Source organism: Pyricularia pennisetigena (assembly GCF_004337985.1).
Source record: "Pyricularia pennisetigena strain Br36 chromosome 7 map unlocalized Pyricularia_pennisetigena_Br36_Scf_8, whole genome shotgun sequence".
Taxonomy (NCBI): Eukaryota; Fungi; Ascomycota; class Sordariomycetes; order Magnaporthales; family Pyriculariaceae; genus Pyricularia; species Pyricularia pennisetigena.
The window spans coordinates 417,605-443,990 of record NW_021940920.1 but is presented as its reverse complement, the minus strand read 5'-3'; the positions used below and the strand labels follow the sequence as shown (position 1 = coordinate 443,990).

Below are 26,386 nucleotides of genomic sequence, written 5' to 3'. Positions count from 1 at the left end.
AAAGACAAAAGCTTCCGTCAATGACTAATGCCAGTGACTTCGGTAAATGTAGCCTGCAACACATGGCATGGTTTTGCACGTCCACTCGCTAGGCAGCAAAAAAAAAAAAAAAAAAAAAAAAAAACCACCGAGTAATTGTACGCGGTCTTGATTGAGATCTGCCAAGGAAATCAGCCTCTGGCTTACTCTGACTGGACAATTCGACCGCTGACGGGCCGCGAAGCCCCTACTAGCGAAGGGCTGTGTCATCCATGTCAGCACAGATACCGCCGGTAGAAGCCTAGTTTACCACCCTGAGACCGCCGGCAAGCCTGACCCTGATACAGATAAGGATTCTGCAGGGCTTTTTTTCTGCCTCTTGTCTTGTTTGTTATTTTCCTAATACAATGTTTGAGGTGGGTACAGCATATGGTCAGCATCGCACCGCAGCAGCAGCAACAACAACAACAAAACCACCACCACCATGGCAAGCATTTAATCCCGAGTCTGGTGCAGAGCCAATCAGTCGCCATTTCGGTATCTACGGATGCAATAAAAGAGCGGTAGTTACTAATGCGGCTGACATCTTGAGTCGATCATATTGACCAAATAAACTGTAGACGCTCAGGGTCTCTTTGCTAAGAGTAGCCATGGAAAAAAAAAAAAAAAAAAAAAAAAAGAAACGTCGCTAGTTAATAACAAATAACCGTTTTTGCCCGTCGCCGGAATAAAAAATAAAATAAAAAAGGAAAAAGGAAACAGCCGCCACCCCTGTGCTTAATCCGATCGGATTCCCAACCAAGACTATTCTAGACCCAGGGAATTCGCAGGCTGTTGCTAGCGTGCGATACCCCTGCTCTAAAGTACAGTAATACACTCTCATAGGGTTAGTAGGGTTAGGTTCTCAGCCTTTTGGAAAGCTGAAGAGAGCTGCATCGAACAAATCCAGCTCATCGGGCTTATCCGTACGTTTATATCGGACGGTTTAGACGCCCCCCGGCTCTTTCGATTTCTGGGCTGTTGATATGTGTTGCGCCTCAGGTCTGGAACTGCCGTGCCACAAAGACCGCCCCACAATGAGTGCCGGCTCCTCACATGATCCGACGACATCGGCCTTGGGAGGAAAGAAAAGACTGGGCATGGTCAGCACCTTAGCACCGAGCCCTTTTGTTTCTGTTTCTGTTACTGGTGGAGTTTCGTTTGGTCAGACACGTTTACGGTAGTTGATCGTTTGGATTTTCTTATTATATCCTGCTACGACACTGACAAAGGGATTTTTTTTTTTTTTTTTTTTTTTGTTTTTTTTTTCAAGTAGCTAGACATAAGGTCCCGGATATCTGAATCGGTCAGGCTGTCACTACTTTTTCCATCCCCGGACTTTGTCTCGTTTTTTGGACGCCAGAAAATGGAGTTTATGATAATAGACATCCATATAACATGTCCGTCCTTGTCAGACAGGGGTTTCGGATGATGAGTGGGTGGTTATGGAGACTTGTCACATGTATCCCGAGCCTTGGCTTTGTATCGGTGTATTCATGCTGTAAAAGTGAGAGGAGGCCTGCGGCCAGGAAACTCAAATAAATAAGCATGTCTCTTGTTGCGCTCTCACCTCCGAGCTGGAAGAAGGTGGTGCCGATGATAACAACCCTTGTCTACCTTTTCTCGATTTTTTGCCCTACATGTTAGTGAGGCCATCTGCACCACGCTTGCCAAGACTGCATGTATCCGATCTCGACGCCGCGGTGATCTCTTCGCAGTCTTGGCAAGGGATGGAACCAGCCTAGCAGAATTGGTGGGCCTTGGTAGTTGCAGCGCTACGGGTTCCTCCCTGTGCAAAGAGCATTGGATAGATAAAAGTTGGCCGCAAGACCCAAGTAAACAACAGATGACAGGCGCAATGAAAAGTTATTGCTCATGTGTCTGTGCTGCATGCAAACTTCGGCCAGGCGGATCCATATCCCTTTCGTTAGAGAAGGGGGGGGGGAATAATAATCAAAATAAATAAATAAAATAGATTTGAACTCTATTTACGGCTGACGATCAATATACCAAGGGGATCTTCAAATTGTTCCACACAATTATCCGACATTTCTCGTGTCATGTTTGCTACTAAGCTTAGAATCATAACATCTGTGGTCATTTTCACGATACGAAATAGTCTATTCAGGTGTAGGTGTGGTGACCAACACACTTCTTTGCTCGGATCCTTCGATGCATAACAGATAAAAAAGTCAGTCTAGGAAAGTTACATAGTCCACTTAACCAGCCAAAGTGGATGTACACGAAAGCGATGACCCTATTCGCAGTGGGCCAAACCTACCGCACCGCTCTTGTCAATAATGGCCTCATTTTGGCACCGTATATTTTGACAAGCTTTTCATGTGCATGGCGGCACCAGCGGCAGAATCGGTACCGGCGTTCTCGTGCTATTGCCTCTGATACACGGCCGCCGGTCAAGGATTGTTGAGCGTCGCGTGTCGAATAGTGAGGGCAATAATAAGAGCACCCGGGCAGAGTAAGAGTTCTCTGCATTCGCCGTCTATGCCCTCGGATACGTCGTGCCTCCCTTTCATGTACATGCCCATGTTGAAATACTAACAAAACGTAACCTCTGGGTGTAGCTTTAGTCCCATGCCATTCATGGCAAAGCTATGCATATTTCATGATCTAGTCTAATGCGTGAGCAAATATGCTTGCATGGTGTATGTACTTGAGATAGCTGCAGAAGAGGCGAAAAAAAAAGAAAAGAAAAAGAAAAAGAGCACTAGAACCAGCCTTTATAACAGACTCTCTCTCCATTTCTCATTTTTGCTTTGAAGCGCTCGTCGTCTTGACCAAAGAGAAAACCGCACTCTCCAGATCAGACCTGCCTGTTCGCTGTGTTTGCCAGTCGACCATATCAGTCCTGAAAAGCACCGATATCCCTCAAAACCCCACCAAAGGTCACAGAGATGAAGACCCCCGGCATCACCACCGCCGCCACCACCGTCGTCGCGCTGGCCGTGTTCGCCCAAGGCCTCACGGTGCCGGGGGCGTCAGCCACAGCGCCGGCAGTCGACTTCTCAACAGTCGCGGAGCCGGCAATCTCCAACTCGACAGGCACGAAGCTGGTGTCCAGAGGCGAGCTCATGGCGCTCGATACCGCCAGGAGAAGAAGAAAGGGCGGACGACGCAGAGAGAGAGGGAAGAAGAACAACAAGGTCGAGTGCCCCCCAGAGCCATGCGCGTTTGACTGTGATCTCCTTTGGATCCTGGCCACGTGGGGCGCGAGCTGTCGTAAGTTGGGCCCCGGTGTCTTTTGTTTTTCTTGACCTCTTCGTTTAGGGGGTTGTTGGATGAGTCTTTTCAGCGTGTTGCTAACATTCCATGTTTCGCAAAGTTATTTGCCACGTCATGACTGATTGCCCCATGGTTTGATGAATATTATGGACACGATTGCCGCCTGCAGGCTTATGGTGATGGTCTCGTTTCGCTTGGCCCAGTAAATCGATGGGCTGTGCCAGCCCACACGGGTCCTGGAGTTTTCTGTTCTTATTGTATTTATTGTCTTTCGTCGTCGAGATGGTCCCCGTTGAGGGTTGGAGCATCAGGAAAAAAAAAAAAAAAAGCAGCCATGTTACTCTCCCGCCTACTCTATCTGAACTTTTCGTAGCCGGCCGCTTCGCTCAGCCTCATATTGACGCGCTCCACCGTCTCCGCGTCGTACATCTCCTCGGGCTGCTTGCCGGAGAGGAGAACCTCCCTCAGGTGCACCATGGCCTCGTCCTTGGTCATGCACACCAGGTCGCTCAGCCGCAGACGCGTCGACTTCTGCGGTGCCGGTGCCGACTTTTGCGGGCCGTCGTCATCGGGCGCGCCCTCGATGACAATCATGGGGTCGGTCGCCGGCCTCCTCCACCGCACGAGGACTAGACGTGTCGCGATACCCGTGATGGCACTCCTGCCGCGGAAGACCTCTTCGATCATGAAGGCGATGTCGCCTGGGCTAAGGGGCGTCCGTAGACCGACGACGATATCGGCATTGCCGCCGTGGAAACTGCGAACCAGCTTGGCCTCGGTTCCTTGGAGGGATGCCAAAGCCTGGTCGTAAAGCTTGTCGCGGGCCTTGCCTGGAGCGTAGTCCGTCGGATATCCTGGGGGGTAGCAAAATAATGTCAGTCAGGATGTCTATTTTCGTGAGGGAGCGAGATACGGGAGCACGTGTCCTACCTGTTATACTGAGAATGACGTGGTTTGCAGCGGTGTAGCCAAAGACGGCCGGCATGGTGCCCAGCACCGGCAGGATGCGCACCCTAAAGTCTGGCAATACTCCGAGATCGCCCACCGACCCCTTCTGGAACTCTTCCTCAGGCAACGGCAGGAGTTCCGCCTTGCCCTCGCCCCTCTGCTCTGTTGAAAACACGACAGGAATTCCGCTCGTGATGCCCAGCAGCTTGAGCCTGCGTCTGGTCGCGCGCGAGAGGGGGTCGTCGGTGCTCACGCCGATGTCTCCGACCATGACGCGGGTCGGATCGCCCTTGCAAGCGGCGCCCATCGACGAGATGACGGGGATCTTGTGCTCATGGCAGTACCGCAGCAGCTCGACCTTGGTCTCAATGTTGTCGATGGCGTCCACCACAAAGTCGGGCTTCGCGCCGTCCTCCGCCCATGGCCCCAACAGCCTCTCCTCGGCCTCGGCGTCGAACTTTTCCGTGCACAGGTCGAAGCGAATCCAGGGCGCGATGGCCACAAGGCGCCTCTTCAGACACGCCGTCTTTTGGGTGCCAACGTCGGCCAGCGTGGCCACGGCGTGCCGGTTCAGGGACGAGAGGGAGACGTTGTCAAAGTCGACGAGGCGGATGCGACCGACACCGGAGCGCGCCAGAGAGGTTGCGCAATGCGAGCCCACGCCTCCGCAGCCGACGACCACGACAAACGAGCGGCGCAGCTTGGCCATGCCCTCGTCGCCGAGGAAGACGGCGTTGCGCGCCAGTTGCTCCAGTATCAGCTCCTCGTCGTAGTCGCCCGCCATGGCCCGGCGCGCTAATGCCGCATTCCGTAGGTCTTCCTTATCCGGGTTCGTCGGGAGTGTTGCGCCGAAGTCGGTTAGCTGCATGCTCCTTGGTTAGCACCCAAACGAGCCGTCCTTTCATGATGGGAGGCGAGGTTCTTCTTGTGGGGGTTGGGTGCGAGAGCGACGAACCTGCTGACTTCTCGACATTTCGCCATCTTCGTCGGGGGCGGGAATGGAGCTCTTCAGTCTGGATAAGCGCTCCTCCTTGGCCACGCGTTGATAGCCAAGGATTGCGCCAGCGGCGACAGCTCCAGACAGCAATGCCGTTGCAGCAAACTGGAACCGCGAATCTGAGGTTGCGCGGGTAATGAACGAGGAGGCCATGGTCGGCTACACAAGAGAGATCTAAGAGGGAAAACAATTACAAAACCCAACGCCGAACAAGAAACACATCAAAAGGGTATCATTCACCAATTAGTTCATTAGATTATGAGAGGGTGACTTTGGATTGTCGCTGGTATTGGATTTTCCCCACTGAATCGGTGACAAGGGGAAAAAAAAAAAAAAAAAAAAAAAAACAAAGCCAATCCACGGTATCCTAGCTTGTCCATTACGTAGGAGGCTCTGTGACCCCCGGTCTGAGAAGGTATAAGCACAACCAAGAGCTAACGATGTTCTTACTCCCGAGGATCACTCCAGCAAATTACCAGTTAGTTTTTGCTTTATTAAATTGGAAAACATTTTGGTCATAAATGACTGATAACTGGAAAGTGTGCAACGGATGGCCTAGATGAGCACATGCACGTGTTTGTAACGTAGGTTTTTGTACTTGACTCTAGCGCAACCAAGCTCGGCGCAAAATTGAACGAAATTAGTCGGCTCCCGATGACCTGGAAAGCAGATGAACCAACTGGCTTAGACAATGTATAGAGGCCCAAATATGCAAAACAGAGACGTCCCGGGAGCTGCTATATAACAAGCCGGCTGAATTAAAATCAAAATCAAAAAGGAATGCCCGCACCCAGGATCGAACTAAGGACCTCATCATGTCGTGGTGATACGAGTGATGCGCTCTACCACTGAGCTATACGGGCTGTTTGATGCTACCATGATCCTGGTGAGAGGCTCATGTGGAGAGACAGGGCGTTAGCCCGGTGAGAGGGGCTACTCGCGCAACCCCAGTCCCCGAGGAACTGCACTCGTGCATGTGCATGCATGTCCCCGAATGACTGACATGACATGTATGCGAAATACCGCTTTTGGAATCCGATAATACCATTAGACGATAACGATAACGTCTTCTTTATCTGCAAGAGTCAGCAGCTGAGTTTTACTCCCATTCTCTTGGGCTCAATACGTCATAATTTTATGTCACAAGTCGATCAATCACCGCAGTTCCAAACTTCAAAGATAATACTAAACAAAGTTCAAGCTCGGTGCCACGAAACCCATGCAAACTGTAGCAGAATAACTTGGATGGAAAGATTTCTATTTTCCCCAAAATGCAGCCGGTTGAAGCAAGGCAAACAGTCTAATTCGTCGAGATAAGGGGATGGCGGGGAAAACAAGGGGGGAGGGGAAAAGTTTGCTGTAGTCAACCAAGTATTAAGGCGCGATTTCATTTCCATCGGACGTTTTTGAAGACTCTTTGGGGCTGCTGTAGAGGCGGAACTGGAAGAAGATGACAATGTCTTCAACAATTGTTCCAAGCGATCCTAGCAGCCACGGTATTGTCTTGACAATATAGCTTTTCTCTTGGGAGTATGCGACCAGACTAACGCCATAGGTCAAGTTGCCCGTGAGGGAGAGCATGAAGAAAAGCAAGGCAAGACCTGTGGAGTATCGTTAGCATCCCATCGTTTTGAACTGCTCCTTAGTTGTGATCCTGGTTGCAAACCTACCTTCGCACGACTTCTCCTTGTAGTTCTTGTAAATTTGTGGTAGTCTCGCCAGCAAATAAAGCGCAGCGCTCAGGTATCCCATGGTCAGTCCAAATGCTGTCACCGCATCCCCCGCCTCAGGGACATCTGGAACGTCTGTGTGATCGCCCCATGCGCCCATGCCGTACGACACAAAGAACCCGGCCGTTCCAACTACGTAGACCGCTATCAGGCTCAGGGCGTTGTGCAGCCAAGGGTGCGGGTCTGGGGTTTCGTCTTCGCCCGTGATGCATCGAGCCAGCGGATCGAGGTTGGAGACGTCGCGTGCCATGGACGAGTGGCGTCTCTGCGAGCCCGGCAGACCTGCCAAGCTGGACCTGCGTCGCCGACTGAGCAGCGGTTCCTCCTCGTCCGGTTCGTCCTCGACAGCCCTCGAGTCTGCATTTTGTGTCTCGGCGTGCCCGTTCCCGTTCAAGCGAGCTTCGCGGCGGGCGTTGAGTGCATTATAGTAAACGCATTGGGTGATCAGGACGACATCGGCGAAGCAAAAGTACACGGCGAGTGCAACGGCCGTCGGGGCAAGTCTGGTCGCAAGGGCGCCTGGTTTGAACCAGATTCAGTCAATAACATCCTCAGGGCATATGATTGGCCAAAAAAGAGGCCTTGAGGGCACAAAGATTGCAAGAAATGTAGAGTGTACCTAGCAAATTGGCTACATCTCCCAACAGCCAGACTATGAGGAAGGCCATAGATAAGCCCTCGGCGCTCTTGGTCTTGTAGTTTGTTATAAGCTGTGGGAGCAATAAACAGATCCATGCGGTCAGACTGATGCTCCCAAAGACTCCCGAGACCGCCTCGTTCACCGGTGGTGTTTCAATGAAAGCCGCAATTCCCCTGGCAGTGCCAGCGGCTAATAGCACTGACACCATGTTGTCAAGGGGCGAGGGAGATGAGTCGATCGAGTGCAATTGTGTAAGGATTGCTTTGTGCGCGCGCGCATGTGTGTCGAGTTTTTTTTTTTTTTTCTTTCTTTCTTTTTTCGCCCTGGTCTCAGAGGGAATACATCAAATCAAAAGGAAAAAGTCAGTTGGAGTCGATTCCGAGGAGAAGATCAAAGTATCTAGTTCCCAGCGAGGGGCTGGTCAGACGATCTCTGTCAAGCAAGACGGTTGAGACACAACCCCGTCAGGTGCTCATGGACGATAGCTTATCTTGAGAATATTCTTAGCGCCGCCAACTACGTAGTCAGTTTGCGCCCTACCTGCTTCCAAGATAAGATCAGCGTACCAGTTTTTTCATGGTGGAGTTTCAATGGCCAATTGGAATTACGGTTTTGGTAAAAGCTAACATGCTTTCATTTTCCCATATTTGGCCCAGCATGCCTACCCCTCGTCCCGTCTTTGACGACCTGTGCGCATTTGCAGACGAGGTTAATCCGTGGGGTTTTCCTTTCCTTTTTGTTATGTTTGATTTTGTGTCCCGAAGCGGTGGGCGCCATTTGGTTTTGTTTACAAACAAAATCTGTAGGCTTTCTCAGCCTCGACGGCAGTAACGCTAACAACCAGAAATAGAACTATCGGTCAAAGCTGCCTTTGTTGCTATTATTACTAAGCCCCATATTGGTTCGCTCTTTTTGTCAGCACCTGGTAAGCGTAACGTCAGCTTCCCCACGGCGAAAAAACGAAAAAAAGCAGCCCCTCTGTTGGTCGCGTAGTGGAGCTTTTGTCGTTACAACATCGCCATCGCATGCTTGCTTGTGTCTAAAGCATCTCAGCGTTGCGCCAGGCTTTGCGCGCGTTACTCGATTAAACCCAAGTGGGTTCTATCACTTTTTTTTTACTTGCCAAGAAGTCTTGCACTTGTCCTAGGTTCTTTACCTTTCGTTTAAAAGCATCTCGTTCTCGCTTTGTCAAGATTCCTGTAATCATTTGAAAGCAACCTCACGCTTCTTAGGCACCACACCAAAATTCTATCGGTAACTGCTGGTGACTTCTCGACAGCATCTCGAGAATCCACCACAATTCCTCTGCTTATATGAAGCGTGTCATCACCCTCGTTGTATCTTTGTTGATCGCTTTAATCTCTATCCTCATCTACAATACTCCTGCTGCACAGAACACACTTGTCAGCCTGATATCCCAAGACCAAATCAGCTTCTACAAAACTACAGTGTCGTCTATGCTTAACGTTGCTAGATCAGCCATGTCAAAGTCTACGTCCGGTGCCCCTGCGGCCGCTCTCCGCCATGCCAAAATCACGCCTCACAAGTCTTCCTCCCGCGGTCATGCGGATCATGGCTGGCTCAACACCTACCACTCCTTCTCGTTCGCGAACTGGTACGACCCGCGATACATGCACTTCGGCTCGCTTCGTGTTCTGAATGAGGACCGCGTCAAGCCAAACTCGGGCTTTCCTACTCACCCCCACTCCAACTTTGAGATCTTCAGCTATATCCTGTCCGGCGAGCTCACCCACCGCGACAGCATGCTGCGCAAGGGCCACGAGGGCAACGCCGGGGCCGACAAGTTCTACAGGATGCACCGGGGCGATGTCCAGTTCACGACGGGCGGCACTGGCATCTCGCACTCCGAGTTCAACGAGCACAATTCTGATACCGTCCACTTCCTACAAATCTGGGCGCTGCCGTGGAAGAAGGGCCTCTCGCCCCGCTATCACACGAGACACTTTGACGACGAGGACAAGCGCAAGGGATTCGTCACGATCCTCAGCCCGCTCAAGGCTGGTCCGGAAGCGACAGCTGCCGAGGAGAAAGAGGCCGTGCCGGCCGTCGACGGCACGATACCGATCCACGCAGACTTTGCCATGGGCGCGGGTCTCATAGTACCCGAGCAGACTTTTACCTGGAAGGTTGGCTCGCAGGGCACACAGGCCACCAAGCGCAAGGTATACGTCCATGTGCCCATGACGAAGGGCGGCAAGGCCAAGGTCCGTCTGGACGGAAGGGATGACGCGGTTCTAGAGGAGGGCGACGGCGCGTTTGTCGATGGGGTGAACGCCGGTGACAAACTCAATTTCGAGAGCATCGGCACTGCCGAGGCCGAGGTCGTCGTCTTGGATACGGAGTAGATATTGTGGCCCTAATGGAACATATGGGTGTACTGATTTCTTGTATAGCGTTTTCTTTTATGTTAAGATATCAATCAAGTTTTTGAAGGCTTTGCACTGTTTTCGGGTTATGGTATATGAAATATCGGTGACAATTTACGTATATATATATATATAATTTCAGTTTGCTGCATCATATAGCTTCCCTTCTCGCTTTGTTCCAGTCACTTGAATCCAGATGCTGCCAAGGGTGTGAGTGTTGGGACTCTCGCCACGATGCAAGTCAGTATCTGTCCTCACTACCAGCTGCCGACAAGTTTGAGCGTATGGATTTTTTGGTGATTGATTCACATATAGATAGGAAACCAGTGTTCTCAATATCGTAAATATCCATCCTAAGGTAGCATGAAGCCGTATATGCGTCTCCCTGGAAATTTACACTTGCTGCAGAAGAGCACAAAAGTGGCATCTAGTCTAGGTCCTATTGTCTTCAAAACAACATGTCTATACACAGCTGTTGGATCCTCAATCTCGATCGGGTTTGCTGCTCCGCACCGTACAAAATACATGGTCGAAAATGGTACACCAAGCTGCCTTGCGGTGGACTTCAGGTGTAATATGCGCAACATCAACGGAATATAAACTCGTATAGCGGAAGTTCTCAGCGTGTAATGGGAGCTTACAGCTCGACAGCTTTGCATCCGGCCATGTATGTTCTCTACGCTATTTATATCCTTGTGATAGAGTTGCGAGTGATTATGGACCAGCGTCTATGTGCTGTTCAGCTGGGAGTGCATGAGTCCTCTGGCAATGAGGATCAAATTCAAATTAGCTTGTTGTGAGCGGCGGGTAAGCATACCGAGCATCCCTTCTGGTACACCTCTTCATATCTGATCGTTATCGATCTACCCTCCGTCTGGATGTCGAGGTGGATGATGCTCTGTCCAAGTATCCGGCAGTCAACTGCAGGCAGCAAAACGGCAAGTACGGCTCGTTATTTCATGTTGCCTGCCTAAAAACCATGGCCAAGGTGCTAGAGTAAACACATATACTGAGCCTAGTCCAGACCAATGGTTCACTACTTGACATCCCAAGCTATTAATGCTTGTGCCAAGTGTACAGGTGTCATCGACTCACATAAAAGGTGTCAGTGCCCAACTCATATCTTTTGGGCTTGCAGGAGTCAAGATTCAGACATGGAAGAAGTTTAAAGGAAGCAGATTGTGTCAGACAAAATGACAAAAGCCAAAGAACTTTATGGTCCAGCATCAGAAGACGGTTGGACAACCGTTCGAATCTAAACACTTCATATCAGTTACAAGCAATACTGTAAATTTGGTTCAGTGCAACCGTCCCAGGGGCTCAGCTACCTACCGACCGTGATCTTGTTACCAGCGTAAGAAATGAGTGGGTTTCACACTTGGGCAGAAGCCCATCCTGGCCGACAAAGCATCCTTTTGTCTGCGACCATTTGTTGCCACCGGTGCTCCAAGATGGAGATTGAGCCTGACAGGCATCACTCGAACTTTAATCTGCCATGTTGGAGCGGAACGGCAGCAGAAACGACAGCTGCCAGAGCACCTGGGGAGACAGCAACGAACCTGGGGGCCGACAGCGACGGCAGTGGTCTGGACACAGGACATGTGTCAAATACAGATCGTGACAATGCGGTTGGCGAAGGGGCAAAACGACGTCAGCGTGGACGCCGGCCTAGCCCTATTCCTGACTTGATACGGGACGCTCCAGCGGGCCCATAACATTTCAAAGGATCTTTGCTTGCCGATATAAGAAAAAAAAGAAAAAAAAAAAGCCGCCACGAAATATGAGCTACCAAGCCAGCCTATCTACCTGGATAAGGTTCCCTGATGCGTGTCTTGGCTTGCGGCTCTTTCGGTCGGACCGCTGACACTCGCCGAAGGACAGTCCTAGTTCCAGCCCTCCCCCCACGTCAAGGCCGTGGAGATCTGGGTTGGAGGGCGTGAAGTGTGACGTGAGAGCATTCGAATGGCGACAGGTGGGCGTGGAAAGTCCGGCTAGTCTTACCCCGACCCCAAAATTGGCGGTCCACTGCAAAGGAAATGACTGATTCCCACGCGACGTCGTGTCAAGAAAAAGAAGAAGAAGAAGAAGCACAAAGAAAAAAAAATTCTCCGGTCCTGTCCGGGTGCAAGCGACCTTGGCCTTGGGGGGCATCTCAACGGCAGTTGTGTTGTAGCAATGGCGGCGAGTCAAGATGCAATCCGAGCCTCGACACGGAACCATGTTGAGGGGCGCGTGTAGAAACAGAGGGCATCGTCATCGTCGTCGTGCCACCTTGGATTTACAAGGTAGTATCTTACCTTCCCTTGTCTACCAACACAAAGGTCAAAGCTACAAGGTGTGCAGAGTTTTGCCTAGTATAGTATGCTTTCAGAACACAAAACCTTGTTGCCGGGGGGTGTGGTCAAGCAAGTCAAGTCAAGTCAAGCAGGTGAAGCTGCCATGACAAAACAAATGTGGATTATGCGGCGGGACAAGTAGGACTTGGCAAAACTTTTTGTCGATCTGAGGCAAGTTCCGGTTGCCAAGACCAACATAAGAGGTACTGTATTTCGAGAGGGTATGTATGACTGGCTCTGTGGTGGTGGATGGGCCTGATTAGTAAATAGTAGGATATAATAACCATCATGTCGTTGGCAGTTGGTATAGTTATTCGGAGGCCATGAAACATGTTTCTTGCGTGTGCGCGAGTCCTGCGTTTGTGGGCTGGTAATGCAATAATTTCAAACCCAATCATTGATCGCCCAGGGTATGCTCACATTGCAGGTGATGCCTGGTGGTGTTTGATTAACGAGCCAATGAAATAGTGAGCTTGTTGCTCAGACAACCACAAGACCAGACACCACCAGACAGACACCGACCAGTGAGAATTGACCTGAGCTCAACTCTGTGATAGGCGTGCTCTGTGGTGGCCTCAACCAGCGGCCCAGCGCAGCGACGGCAAAGATCGAAAGCGTAGTTTGGACGAGTTTGGCTAGTCAATCTACTCGATAGAGCAAAAGAAAGTAAACTTGACCAGGAAAAAGCAAAAATTAGTTTTCTTCTTTCCTTTCTGCATCACTGAACAATTGATTATTTTGCAAAAAAGTCCCAAATCGTGTGAGACAATTTGCATAATTTGGTCCAACCGACTTGCAGCTTTGCTTGCATCTTTTATCCACCGTAGCCCCTTTGTGCTGGGTACCCTCAAACCGCCAGCCAAAATGCAGCTCTCCCACCTCACCCTCGTACCGTTGATACTCGGCGGCCTCCCCGGGGCTCTGGCCTGGGGAAGTCTGGGCCACATCACGGTCGCGTACCTCGCGTCGCGGTTCGTGGCGCCGCAGACCGAGACCTACCTGCAGACGCTGCTGCGCAACGACACGGATGCCTACCTCGCCGGCGTGGCGACCTGGGCCGACAGCATCCGGTACACGAAATGGGGCCACTTCACAGGCGTCTTTCACTTCATCGACGCCAAGGATGACCCGCCGAGGTCGTGCAGCGTCGACATGGACCGCGACTGCAAGGACCAGGGCTGCGTCGTGACGGCGCTGCAAAACTACACGTCGCGCATGATGGACCTCGACCGCCTCATGGCGTGGGAGCGCGCCCAGGCCGCAAAGTTCGTCGTGCACTTCGTCGGCGACATGCACCAGCCGCTGCACGACGAAAACGTCGCCCGCGGCGGCAACGGCATCCACGTGCTGTGGCACGGCCGCGAGTACAACCTGCACTCGGTCTGGGACAGCGCCATCGCCGAGAAGCTGCGCGGCGGGGTCCGGCGCGGCCGTGGCATGTACGACGCCGCCAAGGCTTGGGCCGATGAGCTGGAGCGCGAGGTCAGGGCCGGTAGATTCCGGGCCGAGAGCGAGGGTTGGCTCGACGGGGTTGATCTAGCCGATCCCGTAGGCACGGCTCTCACATGGGCCAGGCAGGGGAATGCCTATGTTTGCAGCCATGGTAAGATTATCACAACCCCTTGCTGAGTCTTTACAATTCATTTCTTTATTCTGTCTTTGTTTCACTCCGGAGCAAATCCGTTAAACATCCTCAAACTTCTAGTCCTTCCCGAAGGCCCCGAAGCCATCAAAGGCCAAGAGCTCAGCGGTAAATACTACGAGGAGGCTGCGCCCGTCATCGAGAGTCAAGTCGCCCGGGCCGGCTTCCGGTTGGCTCGTTGGCTAGACCTCATCGTCAAGAACATACACGAGTCGTCGTCGGTTTCTTCGATTACCGACCTTTGACACGTTACGGGTTCTCCGGCTAGTTGTAAGTTATGAATCAGACGCAATCGTTCTGACGCGGGGAAGGGCGTTTGGAGCTAGACTAGAATGTGGTGTCGAAATGGAAGTTCGGGCCGGCGATTGATGGGCATGATCAGCGCCACAACACCATGACTCGGGGGTTGGGGAGTGGCCTGTTGATGCCCATTCGTTTGTTTCCATTCAGCCATCTAGAAAGTAATATGGATGATCATCTATTGGGCTTCTCAAACAGCAAACAACTGAGATGATTCCGTCATATACCAGGAACAGACTATTCGCATGTCAAGTCAGTTAGGCAGATTTGCAGCTCTTTTCGTCATAGTGAGTTATTGTGCGTCCTTTTATTCCTTACGTTTCCGCGGGTCAGTCATGCATGGCAGTGGCCGCCGGCGCTCGAGGCCAAAAAGGCAGCCGACCAATGGCAAAGTCTCGGCCGATACATCACAGGGTGAGGGTCCGAATGATGATTACGTAGCATATTGTCATTGCATATTGTCATTTCTAAAGACATCTATTTTCTCTGCGGCGTCGTGTCGACATGTCCTGTCCTGCTCCCTGTCTCGCTTCACAACGAGTGGTCCCCAATTCCAGCGGGGCAACCTAACACCCCGCCCGGCTTTAAACCGTTGAAGCCTACCTATCTCCTGCTGGTTAAACAAACCAGAGTCCCCATCAGGGGCCAAATTGGGAATATCGGCAGCAGAACGCAGCAGTGCCAAGAGTTTAATTGTAGTAAGTTATTAAGGTTAAACTCGCACGAATAACCCGCCGTCTGTGCCAATAATGCTCCGACCTACCTACACCACGAAGCTGGCCCTACGACTTGTTCAAGTTCAGACGGTTCAAGCACGAGCGCCATACGTGGGAAGATGAGACATATATATCATATTATGTGCTACATGCCATATATATATATCGTACGCCCCAAAGAGCAGAGTTTCGATCGAGACAAATGAAACAATTTTGAATGTTTGTCAAAACAACTTTAATAGTTTTAATAGTCAAGAGACGGTCGCGCGGATTCAGTCAATCGTTTTCCATCCCGCAGAGAACTGGATAGTCACACCTTGGTTTCAAATTCCTGCTGCCTATCGCTCAGGATTCTGTTCAATCCCACCGCTTAGAGAAATTAACAGAATCTTACGTCGGTTAATCTCATGTTGGGAGACCGGCCGCTTGGGAACCATGAAAATTAGGACAGGAGTCATATCCCAGCAAATCCATCTGAATTGAAGCAGTCCAAGATCTTGGTTATCACATCCAAGAACATAGAATATTGTGGTTGATGGATCCAGCACTTCAGTTGGTTTACGCGTCAAAGTGTCAGTCTGAAAAAAAAAAAAAAAAAAAAAAAAAAAAAAAAAAAAAAAAAAGCACCAAGGTAGGCTATGGGTATGTGGGTAAAAAATGTGACATTGTTTCATAGAGAATTTACGGTTCTCTCAATCTCGTCTCAAGTGATCCATGTCCCCTAAAACGGTTCAGCAGCAACCCCTGTCATCATCTGTAACAAGCGCCCGCCAAACTAAAAAGCTTAGCTGCGAGCATGGCCCCCCTTCTCTTATTTTCTTTTCCACTTTGTACAGTGGCACGTTGCAACTTCCCCACAAGGCAGGGACCCGGCCTGGTAGAAAACTCGTACGATTTCGTTTGTGCCATGTTCGCTCTGTATCCATGGATCCCAAGTGGCTTGCTTGTAAGCGATCCAAGGGGTAGGCGTTTCTATACTATTTCTTTTTTTTTTTGTGTTGTTGAACTAGGGTCTAGTGATTCGAAATATCTTCTAAAGTTTGCCATGTTCCCTTCCTTCGAGCGGGAGTTGTTCGGATGACGTCAAAGCTTTCCTGGGGCAAAATAGTTTCAATTGAGAATCAAATGCCTTGAGTGGCAGTTGGTCTTGGCGATGAATGTGGGAAAAAAGGCAAACAATTAGGTGGGATTCTCATAGGTCCCTTGCCAACTCGGTAAGGGTAAGGAAAAGAGGAAAAAAAAAGACTTTCATGAATATTCCCCCCACCAAGATATGGACCTTTTAGACGCACGCCAACATGCACTTCCGTGTAATGACAGGTGGTGACTATTTATTGTGCATGCAGGACACATAGTTCTTAATTACAGTAGCGAAATGACAAGGTTTGGTGCGTATCGAAGGAATTGATGCCTGGGTTATCCACCTTGCGGGTTGTGCACTTTATCAATCGCTTATTCAATGCGTAGGAATCAGGATTGGGTAAAATTGATTTTATTTTTTCTCTCCCTCTTCCTTTCCGATATTCAATTCCACTCCGTTCGTGGCCCCCAACGGGTTTGAGCTCTACCTTGATGTTTATCACCGGCGCCGTCTAAGCGGTCGAACCTCCCTATGCTGTAATGACGCGTCCAGATGGACGGAATTTTAAAGTACGAGACAAGCGTTGCTATAAAGTATGATCCACGTGCCGTCCCCATAGTGCGTCTTTGGTAAAGATCTTCGAGTCTGCTCCATCTATGTGGTGTATCATCCACTGTTCTGCGTGTTTAAAGTATTTTATTAATCCTCCGTGGGTAAGGCCGAAGTGGGATTGGGAGGAGCGGCCAGCTTGGCGAGGTTTCTGTTGCTCCCATAGACCTCCGCTGCGTTCCGCGCTCTTTCGTGACCACCACCTTAATTTACGGGTATCGGCGTGTGAGTGTGTGCGTTTGTGCCTGTGTATGTGTGCCTTGCTGTCGCGTCACATCACTGTAACCGAATCCTCCCTATTTCAGAGTTGAAATGAGGCAGCGGGGCGGAGGCCCTGCATGTCACCCCTGGCGGCCCCAAGAGCCAAGTCTCGAAGCGATGTGGTAGAGCTCCACTATACTACCCAGCGAGATGGAGCCTCATGGGGACTAATTCAGCAAGCATGTTCCACGTCTGCAGCTGTCTCACCTTTGTGGTTTCTAAAACACAGGTCGTCTGCACTCAGAGGGACAATGCTAAAATGTCGACTCCAATGAAAAAAAAAAAAAATGCTTTAACAAACAGAACCGAGTTACCTTTCCAGCAGTTCTCATCTTGTCATCCTAACGGTGCATAATCTTAAATCTTTATTTTTGGCAAACGTCAGGAATACGAGATCAAATTTCTCCGTCAACCTGACAAGTTGCTCAAGGGGTTATAGGGAGCAGGATTTGTCAGCGACATGGATAGCTTTTAAGCCCTCCAAAATATGTTGTTGGTGCCCGGCAACACATCCGAGCCAAGAGAAAAGGCTCCACCTCTTCTTGGGCAGTACAGCCCTCTTCCTCTAGACTAGGGGGCAGAAGCTAAGTACTGAATAGCTGCAGAATACCAAGAAGTCACATCCCTTATATACTGTACATACAGATTGACGTCATGATAAGCAATGCGGTGAGATTTAAACGTTTCCGGGCTTCCGATTGTTCGCTTGGCTGGGAGGAGTGCAGGTCGGTCGCAGACTTGCATGGATTTAAATTGGCTGCTGACAAAAGTGTCGCAGTAATACCCCGGGGGTTGTTCATCTGGCTTCCTTCATGCTTTGTGATGAATCCAAACTGCAGTAGACTGGTTGTAACCAACGAGGGTTGCTCACTTGCTGTACTTGTGGCGTTATTGATCTTCGAAACGATCGTTCATCTCATCTGAGCTTTTGGTGGCCTAACGACATTGTCGCAAGTGTTTAATGCTAAGGTGACATTTTCTTCCTCTTTTCTTGCTGAGCCTAAGTGGCGACAAGAATAAATCTTACATGTTTGGTATGCAACATCTAGCTAAGAAGCAAAGTTGTTTGATCGTGTTTGCCACTGCGACGGGTTTGATTACGTTGGAAAAATTTCCTGTTCGATTGAGGGGAACAGATGGGATGAAAAATGGCTGATTACCCTAACAGAATGTCCCGATTAGGACAAGTTGACAGGCGAGCTAGGATGAGGGAAGTTTTGGAACAAAGCACGGGTGAAAACTTTAAATCTTATCTCCCTGTGGCGTTGCCAACTGGGACGGACCGGAAACAGTGTACTGTATGTACATCACGCGTCAATGCTGCGAGTTGCGTCTTCTTGATGTACCTATGCCGCCCTTGCCGAGGACGTTTTTCCTGCTTTTCTTTTTGGAAGATTTCCAGATCTCCCCGAGGGTTCAATCGGGGAACCAACTGTTCAGCATCAATCACTTTTTGTTTTAGTCTTGGCCCTAGAGATATACCGTTTAACGTAAACCGTTTATAGCTGCTGACCTGTCTGTCTGACTTGCCTCTTGATCAAGCAGAGATGTACCATTGGACGACGTTATATTCCCCGTTATCTTCGTTCAAACAACCTCAGACGACAGAAGGTAAAAAAAAAAGGCAGGCCCGACTGACAAGAGAACTCTTCGTCCCGTCTTCCATGGCCCCTCAACGGCAACTGCCTTTTGCCTGCAAACTTTCTGCCCAAACGAAGAAACGTACTCCACACTCTCAGATTCAAGGCTGGCCGGCATTTGGAAAGAGTTCTTTCCTTTTTCCGCCCGATCAACTTGAAATGAATACAACCTTAAGACTATCCGTGCTAAATCCGATGAATTCCCAGCTCCTTCCTCGTCGCCGTTGGCCGGGGCGACTCTTGCCCGGTTTACGTTGGATGGGGGGCCAGCGATAAATAAGGGTCAAGTGTCGCTCCTGCTTCATCGCCGCTGGGGTCCCGAAACCCGCCTCGCCTGGAAGGCCGGTAGCCGAGAATTTTGATTGGTCAGAACTCGTCAATACTGGAGACGGTGGGGTGATAGCGGGGGTTGTCCTAGGGGACGGCGCAGGGGTCCAGTCGGAACCTCAGACACTTGCAGCCGCATCTACGACACAGCTAAACGCCTGCTTCCCAGCACTAACAAATCCTGTGCCTGATTGCCTATCCTCTACGGTTAACTGCACGTTTTTGCTGACATTCTCTCCTAGCTACAGTACCTATCATATGCACCTCAGAGACGCGCTGCAACCTCGAGTACAGTATCAATTAAGCCAGCCAAACACTGTGAACTTGCACCAACCCTCAGAGTAGTAGGGCTGTCTGGAGAAAACCGGACACTGTCGTGTCGCGCAATTCTCTCTCACGTCTCCTTCCACAACCATTAATCCCTGCACGGGAAGCGTTTCGTGCTTGGTGCCTTGGTGACATCCCTTCTCCTTTTCCTCGGATAAGTCGGTCTGGTCGTGATCGACATAGCAGGTTTATCATGTAGCTGACGTTGGCCAGATCCAAGACAATGATTGTAGATTATACCACTGGATGAAAATTATGGTCCAAGTATCTCTAGTGTGTGCAGGCGACCTCCCGCTACCCTGGAGATTGAGATTCGGTGCCCAAGCAAGCGGGAGAGACAACAATTCAATGCGATGGGTGCATCGTGTTGCAGTCACCGTCTTGATCAAACCGGTGTGAGTTCTCGGTCCTGACCTTGTGGGAAAGGAGAAAAAAATAGAACACAAACGCTTATGTGCATCAAGGGTGCATTCAACATCGGATGAAGACGTGCAGAGTAGATTGCGCGTGGGCGTGAGGTTGGCGGGAGTGGTTAGCTAGTGCCCGTTCTGTTACTACACCAAGCTGCTTGTCAAGAGGTGTACGGACCAGGGCTGAGACTAGCCCCTCCGGGGTTTGAGGCTCAAGGCCCATCATCCATCAACCCTTGCGACAAGATCCCTGTCAGCTGGGTCTCCTTGCCTAGGATCCACGTCCTGGTCGTGTGTCCCTGGCTCATGTTTTGGGATCCTGGAGACTTAGCGTGCGCCCCGCCGGGCAGCCCTGGTGTATGCCAACCCGGTCCGTCGCATGCTTGGCGCACAAGGGGCTCGCGAAACGCAGACCCCATCAATATAAAAGAACAAAAGTCTTGGCTCGTCGGAATGCCTATTTGACCAGTTCCCCCCTTCTTATACAATTCCCTGACTGCTTCTTAATTCTTATTTTTTTCTCTTCAACCACTCCTTTTATTCTTTTTTTTCGTTTTGGCTGTGTGTGCTGGTTTATTCACTACTTCCATTCATTCGTTCCTTTATTGGATGCTAGTTGCAACACTTCCAACTTTTTAGTATCAGCAGTCTGTGACTTTCTACGGTCTGGCACCACCCCCGATTATCGTGGACTTTCGGCAAATCTATTAGTCTTTTTTTATTTCTCTCAAGCCAACCATCGCAGATTCGATTCCGACCGGCCGGCGACGGTGACGGATATATCAAGCTTGATCTCGACGACAAAAGCATAATTGTTTTTGGTTTTATATATTCACAACACACTTCAAGATGTTGATGAAAACAGCGCTGATTGCCCTTATGGGCATGACGGTCATGGTCGAGGCCACCATCCTTCCAATAAACGCCGTACCTATGGGCAAGAGGTTGGAGGCTAGACAGAACAGGGGACAGGGCCAGAATCGCGGCAAGAACAACAACCAGAACAACAACCAGGGGAAGAACAACAACCAGAATAACAACCAGGGAAAGAACAACAACCAGAACAACAACCAGGGAAAGAACAACAATGGCGGCGGCGGTGGCGGTGGCGGTGGCGGTAATACCTGTCTGCAGCAGAATGTTATCAACACGGCATCTCAAAGCACCGGCCAGCAGGGCGGCAACATCGAGGCTGGCCAGGTCGAGTCCAAGACGTGAGTTCAAATCAATGTTGCACTTCGCAATTGGGGCTATGTCAGGCTAACGAGAGATCTTAGTGACAACGCCAACTTCATCAACTTCTGTGCCGGCAAGACAATCACCAACGGCAAGCAAAACAGGGCCGGTTCTTGCAACCCAGTTACCATGGGTGAAATGCCGGCCGCAAGCAGGATGGTCTCCACTGTCATCCTGAACCCCAAGAACGGTGACAAGATCCCGGCACAGCAGTCATTCAACGTCCAGGTCAAGATTGCCAACATGAAGCTTGGTTCATTCACCAACGCTCAAACGACCTACTACACGGCTCCCCAGCAACTTGAGGGCGGCGTCATTGTCGGCCATACCCACGTGACCATCCAGGATCTTGGTGGCAGCTTGAACCCCACCCAGCCCCTTAACGCCGAGCAGTTTTCTTTCTTCAAGGGTATCAACGAAGCCGGCGATGGCGCCGGAGGTCTCCAGGCCGCTGTTGATGGTGGTCTGCCCGCCGGAAACTACCGTCTGTGCTCCATGGCTGGTGCGTCCAACCACCAGCCGGTTCTGATGCCTGTTGCCCAACGTGGTGCTCAAGACGACTGTGTTCGTTTCGAGGTCGTCAACGGCGGTGGCGGTGGCGGCGGCGGCAACAACAATGGCGGCAACAACAACGGCGGCGGCAACAACCAGCAGGGCAAGAACAACGGCGGCGGCAACAACCAGCAGGGCAAGAACAACAACCAGCAGGGGGCCAAGAACAACAACAACCAGCAGGGCAAGAACAACAACAACCAGCAGGGCAAGAACAACAACCAGGGCAGGGGCCGTAACACTGTCGGAGCCGCCAACGCGCCGGCTGTCGAGGACTCTGGTGACTCGGCTCGTCCCTTCCGTGTGAACGGGGAGACCTTTGTCAACCGTGCGGCCGCTGTTCAGCGTGCGTGCGCCATCCAGAACAACGCCTGCTCCGACGCCGTCAACAACGGCGGCGGTGGCTCCTTGGATGATTGCCGCAAGCAAGAGCAGGCTTGCAACGCCAACGCATAAGCAGTGATCGGTCTGTCGCCTTTCTCTGTTGTCACAGAATTTTTCTCTTGGGGGCTCATTTCCTCGCCGTCTTTGATTTCTTTCCCTCTCACCTGACAAGACAAAAAAAACACCCGGGGCGGTCGTTCCGGGGGATGGCATATACCCTCTTTACTCAACTACCCAGTTTAGAGTGCCTCCCCCGTCGTTCTTGGAACGGCAATACCCGCCACCGGGAGGGATGGAAGATATCAGAGGCGATTCTACGCGGGTTCGTCTGGGTCATTTTGTTGGGTTGACGAGGTTGGACTCGGTTGGTTCTACTCCCGCGACTCTTTTTTTTTGGTTTCTTTTTCGTGTGGGTTGGCTCAAGATTTTCTATATAGCGTTGCCGGAATCCACGATGATCGTCTATATATACCTCCCCTTGTCATTGATTTTCCTTTATTCTCTCCTATCTTATAACGCTGCTAATGGAAGTTGAATTATTTTTTCGTGATATTTTCCTCTTAATTCTGCGTCTGACTAAGAAGCTAAGCATTTAACCTTAACATAAGTCGGGCAGTCAGTAATCAAGGCCTTGACAAGCAGTTGTTATTTTTCGACGTCAACACAATGCAAATGTCGCGCCTCAGGGCACAATATGTCTCATGTGTCTGATGTCTCAGATAGCACTTGGTAGCGATGAACTCCCAATCCGACATCAGTGCGGAGGCAAGACGTCCCAAGTCCTCAGGCCTTCGAGAAAAATACTACGCGTACAAACAAAGAGGGTTGGGACCATAGGCGGGACGTTTGAGAGTCGGGTCTTTTTTTTTTTTTTCTCCCTTGCGACGAAACCAAAGGCAACGGCTCCATGTCGTGACCAAAAAGACCAAAAAAGGAGCAAAAGGAACAAGAAAAAGACAACGGGTGTGGCTGCATCTCTGCCATCCCCGCCCCCTACTCTGTGCGTCATGCACGAAAAAAAATAAAAAAAAAATAAAAAAAAATAAAATAAAGCAAATAAAGGAAGGTGAGAAAATACTCGTCGAGTTTCTGTTCCCGGACTTGCCGCCCAAAGGATCTGCTTCAGCCGTGTCTCAGGACGGAAACGTTAGCCTCCCCTTCCCCCTTGTGAAATTTCTCAACCGTTCGTTCCCCACTCCAACTTGCGCTTTGCTAGCCGTTTATCCGTTGTGGGAATGGATTCAATCTGTAGGGATCTCGCGTCAAAAAGCGTGGCTCGAGTGTTGTCAATTCGATTCACACTGCCTTCTTCCCCCTTTTTTTTTTCTTCTTCTTTTCTACTATTCTTCGCTCTCTTTTGTCCTCCTTCGCATCGGTGGCTTGTATTTCGCTTCCCATCTCACCTGCACGATGTTTGGTTTGCTATGATCAAAATTCATTCAATCAAGCAAAGCGCAAAGGTAATTTATCAGACATTTCCCATGCGCCCCCAGAGTCAAGGCATACCCCTGTCTGTCTGGTTGTCTTGATCGCTGGTAGTGATGCTGAGCTTAAAGCCGCTTTGGCAACCCATCAATCGCACACAATTTACCACGTGGCAGGCTACATCTTAAATAGTATGCATCTACTGCATTCCTCTCGTCTTTTCTTTTTTGTCTCTTCATCGGATTAATTACCTTCTCTCTTACTCCTCGTAGCATATCCCCCTAGGTGTAAAAAAAAAAAAAAAAAAAGCGAGCGATTGGAGCATCAAAATTACTAGATTCGAGTAGAGTATAAGAAAGAACATTTGGGGTTTCAATCAGGCAAGTATTTCATTACTGAGAGCGTTTCATTTTGATTATTCTACAATTCAGTTCTGCCAACGCTTGCAGTGAACGACTGATGAGCGCCTGGATCAAGGTATTACCGTTTCCAACATTTAGGTGACAAACCGGTAACCACATGAAGAGGTTACGGTTTGTTGCAGTCTCTCCCGTTGCAGTCTCTGGCATTTCAATTCCACTGAGAGCTATTCTCCCTCGATGTGTAGGTTTGAGGCAACCCGATATCGTTTCTCTACAATGCCTTTTACCTATGGATTGCCCTTTCAAGTGGTTCGAGTCGGATCACCAATTGCCAACGTCAAACAATGTCGGCTATACTCGTTCCATTACCATAATTATACCACGATCATGTCGAGTATCTTTGCATTTAGATTGCCATCCATGGGTTTAACCAACAACGCTTCGGGGGCATCGTGTGGAAGGGGTCATATCTGGGTAACTAAATATATCCCAAAACATGTTTCTGTCCTGTCGACCATTTTGCCCTTTATGGGTATGGGTCAAACAAGGACATCCAACAGCTCCAACCCAAAGCCCACAGCAATACCTACACGGATGCCACGAAATTGATGCCGAGATCAACGACGCAGAGATACAAGGGAGAAAAACATAATGAATCAATCTTTCGTCCGATGAACTTTGAGCTGTTTCCCGATGCGCGTTGAAACGGAACAAAAAGGGTCGATGGGTAATGGGGCTTGCGTCTCGGGATAGGACTGTGCGGACGGATGCGGCAGTCATAAGCGACGTCAACCACGAGCTGTTGGGTTCGCATAGCCTGCAAGCGAGTGGCTCGCCGTCGCCACTGCGCCAGGGCTGGACACGTCACCGGCGCCACTGACGTGCATGGTGCCGGCACTTGGTGATTCTTGGGACGCGAGATCGCCGGGTTTGCCCTGGTGATCAGGCGAGCCGCTGGCTGTGGTCACTGCGGTAGCTACGTGCTGACCAACGTCCGGGGCTTCCTCTCCACGCCTCGCCTCTGCTACGTCGGGGAGTGGCGGCAGCGGGGACTGCGGAGCAGTGGGTGCGGCCCCCATGCCTTGATGCGAGGCTGCGTTGTCTGCCGTCTTCGAGCCTTGCAAAGTCGGCAGGGTTGACGACCTGGGCTCCTCCGACCTAGTGCTCGGGAACCTCCTGACGCCGATGCCAAACACGCCGCTCTCGGCATCGCTCACGTCGATCTGCTCTTGCGCCAGCCACCGCCGGTGAAGCATCTGCGCCGCCATGCTCACGGGCGAGTTCGGGGGTGGCGACCTCGGTGGTGTGTGGTGGCTCGGCGGCGGGCCGCCGTAGTCGGCTGACATGATGGTGCTGCGGTGGACCGGCACATAGATGGTGTCGCCGTCGACGATGGGCGGGGTCGGGATTGCTGCCACTTGCCGAAGCTGCTGCAGTACCGGGGACCCCACGGGCGGGCTGTGGTGGTGATGGTGCGGGTTGTTGAAGATGCTGAGCTGGCCGTCTTCAAGCTGCCATCCATCGGTGCCGTGTCGTTTCTCGTAGTCCTGGGTGTCTCCGTCACGGGTTCCGTCAGCGGTACCATCGCCGGCTCTGGTTGGTTGGTAAGTCGAAGACGAAGTGCGGGCAATCCGAGTATGATGTTGGTACTGACCATAACCGCTCCCTGCATTTGAGCCCTTTCCCGCTGATGAGGAGCCGCCGCTTGCATGTCCTCCTCCGCCTTCATCCTTTATGTGCCGCATCATCGATGATGCCGAGCCTCCATGTTCGGGCTGACTTGCTCTTGATTTCCGGCTTCTACTCCCACACAAGTAGAAAATGGCACCAATGATGATTGCTAGCACCGCCACACCTCCAAGTACACCCCCCACGATGATGCCAATTGGCATCTCTGACTGCGCAGCTTGTGGATCTCTGGACGCTGAACCTGACGGCATGCTGTTAACGGTGGGATGGGAGGCGGCGCTTGGCTGGACGACGGATGGTGAGTCTAAGGCCATGTCGTGTTGCATTTGTAGCTGGTCCTCCATGACCTATATATCGGCACATTGAGTATCACATCGGTATGTCTGCATGAAAGGACTGAACCTACATTGATTCCTCCCACCATGGCGTATCTGTTGCAGTCGTCTCCAGCCGAAGAATAGAAGAATACAGCATTCGAGTCGGGGAGGGTAAGGCGCCATTTTGCCGGAGACTGAGTTCATATTCAGAGCCAAAGGGGGCAGGTCAGCAACATAAGCACCGGGTATACAGCCAACAAAAGCAACCGTTGCAGCTGCAAGCCCGGTCATGCCATGCTCGGTATCAGACGTACCGGGCTTTTGTTGTCGATAAAACCCGACCAGAACCCCTGCCTTCCCGTGCCCGTATTCTCATAGGGAACGCAGGGAAACATGTAGGCTGACCTGACGACGCTGTAGTTGCCAGGGTAGAAGTGGAACTCGATCACATCTCCCGCCCATGCACTGGTAATGTTGGGGACGAACTCGCGCCCATTCTTCCCGACCGTGACGATTGACTGAATTGCGCGGCGCACACCAAGAAGCGGCGATGCCGACGCCGGGTCGCCGTCGACCTGCGGATGGTCAGCCATGCACGCCTGTGCCAACCAGCAAAGGACGAAGCCTCCGACTGTCACCCGCGGTATGAGCCGGCGCGGAGGAGTGGGACCAGTAGCCATGGCGGCGAGCCAAGCCACTTTGTAATTGGGGTTGTCAACCTGAGAGTATAGCCGATTTACCTGCCTTGGGTGTGTGAGTGGCATGTGTGTGGTAGCTGTTGATGTTGATATACTTCCCTTGCAGCGGCCGTT

At 51.0% G+C, this 26,386-nt stretch overlaps 8 protein-coding genes across 8 annotated transcripts; 4 read left to right on the top strand and 4 right to left on the bottom strand.

The window, feature by feature from the left end:
• Positions 1-2,878: 2,878 nt before the first annotated feature.
• On the bottom strand, positions 2,879-3,109 carry PpBr36_09259 (uncharacterized protein; the record flags this gene model as incomplete). The annotated part of the gene is made up of 1 exon (XM_029896380.1): positions 2,879-3,109. The coding sequence occupies one exon, from the start codon at positions 3,107-3,109 to the stop codon at positions 2,879-2,881; it is 231 nt and encodes a 76-aa protein (XP_029744956.1).
• Positions 2,931-3,396, top strand: PpBr36_09258 (uncharacterized protein; the record flags this gene model as incomplete). The annotated part of the gene is made up of 2 exons (XM_029896379.1): positions 2,931-3,255; positions 3,359-3,396. The coding sequence occupies 2 exons, from the start codon at positions 2,931-2,933 to the stop codon at positions 3,394-3,396; spliced, it is 363 nt and encodes a 120-aa protein (XP_029744581.1).
• A 216-nt stretch (positions 3,397-3,612) lies between these two features.
• PpBr36_09257 (uncharacterized protein) lies at positions 3,613-5,356 on the bottom strand (the record flags this gene model as incomplete). Its single annotated transcript, XM_029896378.1, has 3 exons — positions 3,613-4,112; positions 4,189-5,068; positions 5,162-5,356. The coding sequence occupies 3 exons, from the start codon at positions 5,354-5,356 to the stop codon at positions 3,613-3,615; spliced, it is 1,575 nt and encodes a 524-aa protein (XP_029744962.1).
• Positions 5,357-6,577: 1,221 nt separating this feature from the next.
• PpBr36_09256 (uncharacterized protein) lies at positions 6,578-7,781 on the bottom strand (the record flags this gene model as incomplete). Its single annotated transcript, XM_029896377.1, has 3 exons — positions 6,578-6,804; positions 6,874-7,452; positions 7,553-7,781. 3 exons carry the CDS (start codon positions 7,779-7,781, stop codon positions 6,578-6,580), a joined length of 1,035 nt encoding a protein of 344 aa, XP_029744960.1.
• Positions 7,782-9,030: 1,249 nt separating this feature from the next.
• Positions 9,031-9,939, top strand: PpBr36_09255 (uncharacterized protein; the record flags this gene model as incomplete). Its single annotated transcript, XM_029896376.1, has 1 exon — positions 9,031-9,939. One exon carries the CDS (start codon positions 9,031-9,033, stop codon positions 9,937-9,939), a length of 909 nt encoding a protein of 302 aa, XP_029744957.1.
• Positions 9,940-13,160: 3,221 nt separating this feature from the next.
• On the top strand, positions 13,161-14,183 carry PpBr36_09254 (uncharacterized protein; the record flags this gene model as incomplete). The annotated part of the gene is made up of 2 exons (XM_029896375.1): positions 13,161-13,899; positions 14,002-14,183. The coding sequence occupies 2 exons, from the start codon at positions 13,161-13,163 to the stop codon at positions 14,181-14,183; spliced, it is 921 nt and encodes a 306-aa protein (XP_029744634.1).
• A 6,275-nt stretch (positions 14,184-20,458) lies between these two features.
• Positions 20,459-21,853, top strand: PpBr36_09253 (uncharacterized protein; the record flags this gene model as incomplete). Its single annotated transcript, XM_029896374.1, has 2 exons — positions 20,459-20,823; positions 20,887-21,853. The coding sequence occupies 2 exons, from the start codon at positions 20,459-20,461 to the stop codon at positions 21,851-21,853; spliced, it is 1,332 nt and encodes a 443-aa protein (XP_029744973.1).
• Positions 21,854-24,356: 2,503 nt separating this feature from the next.
• On the bottom strand, positions 24,357-26,338 carry PpBr36_09252 (uncharacterized protein; the record flags this gene model as incomplete). The annotated part of the gene is made up of 3 exons (XM_029896373.1): positions 24,357-25,604; positions 25,664-25,768; positions 25,889-26,338. 3 exons carry the CDS (start codon positions 26,336-26,338, stop codon positions 24,357-24,359), a joined length of 1,803 nt encoding a protein of 600 aa, XP_029744585.1.
• Between the last annotated feature and the right edge of the window lie 48 nt (positions 26,339-26,386).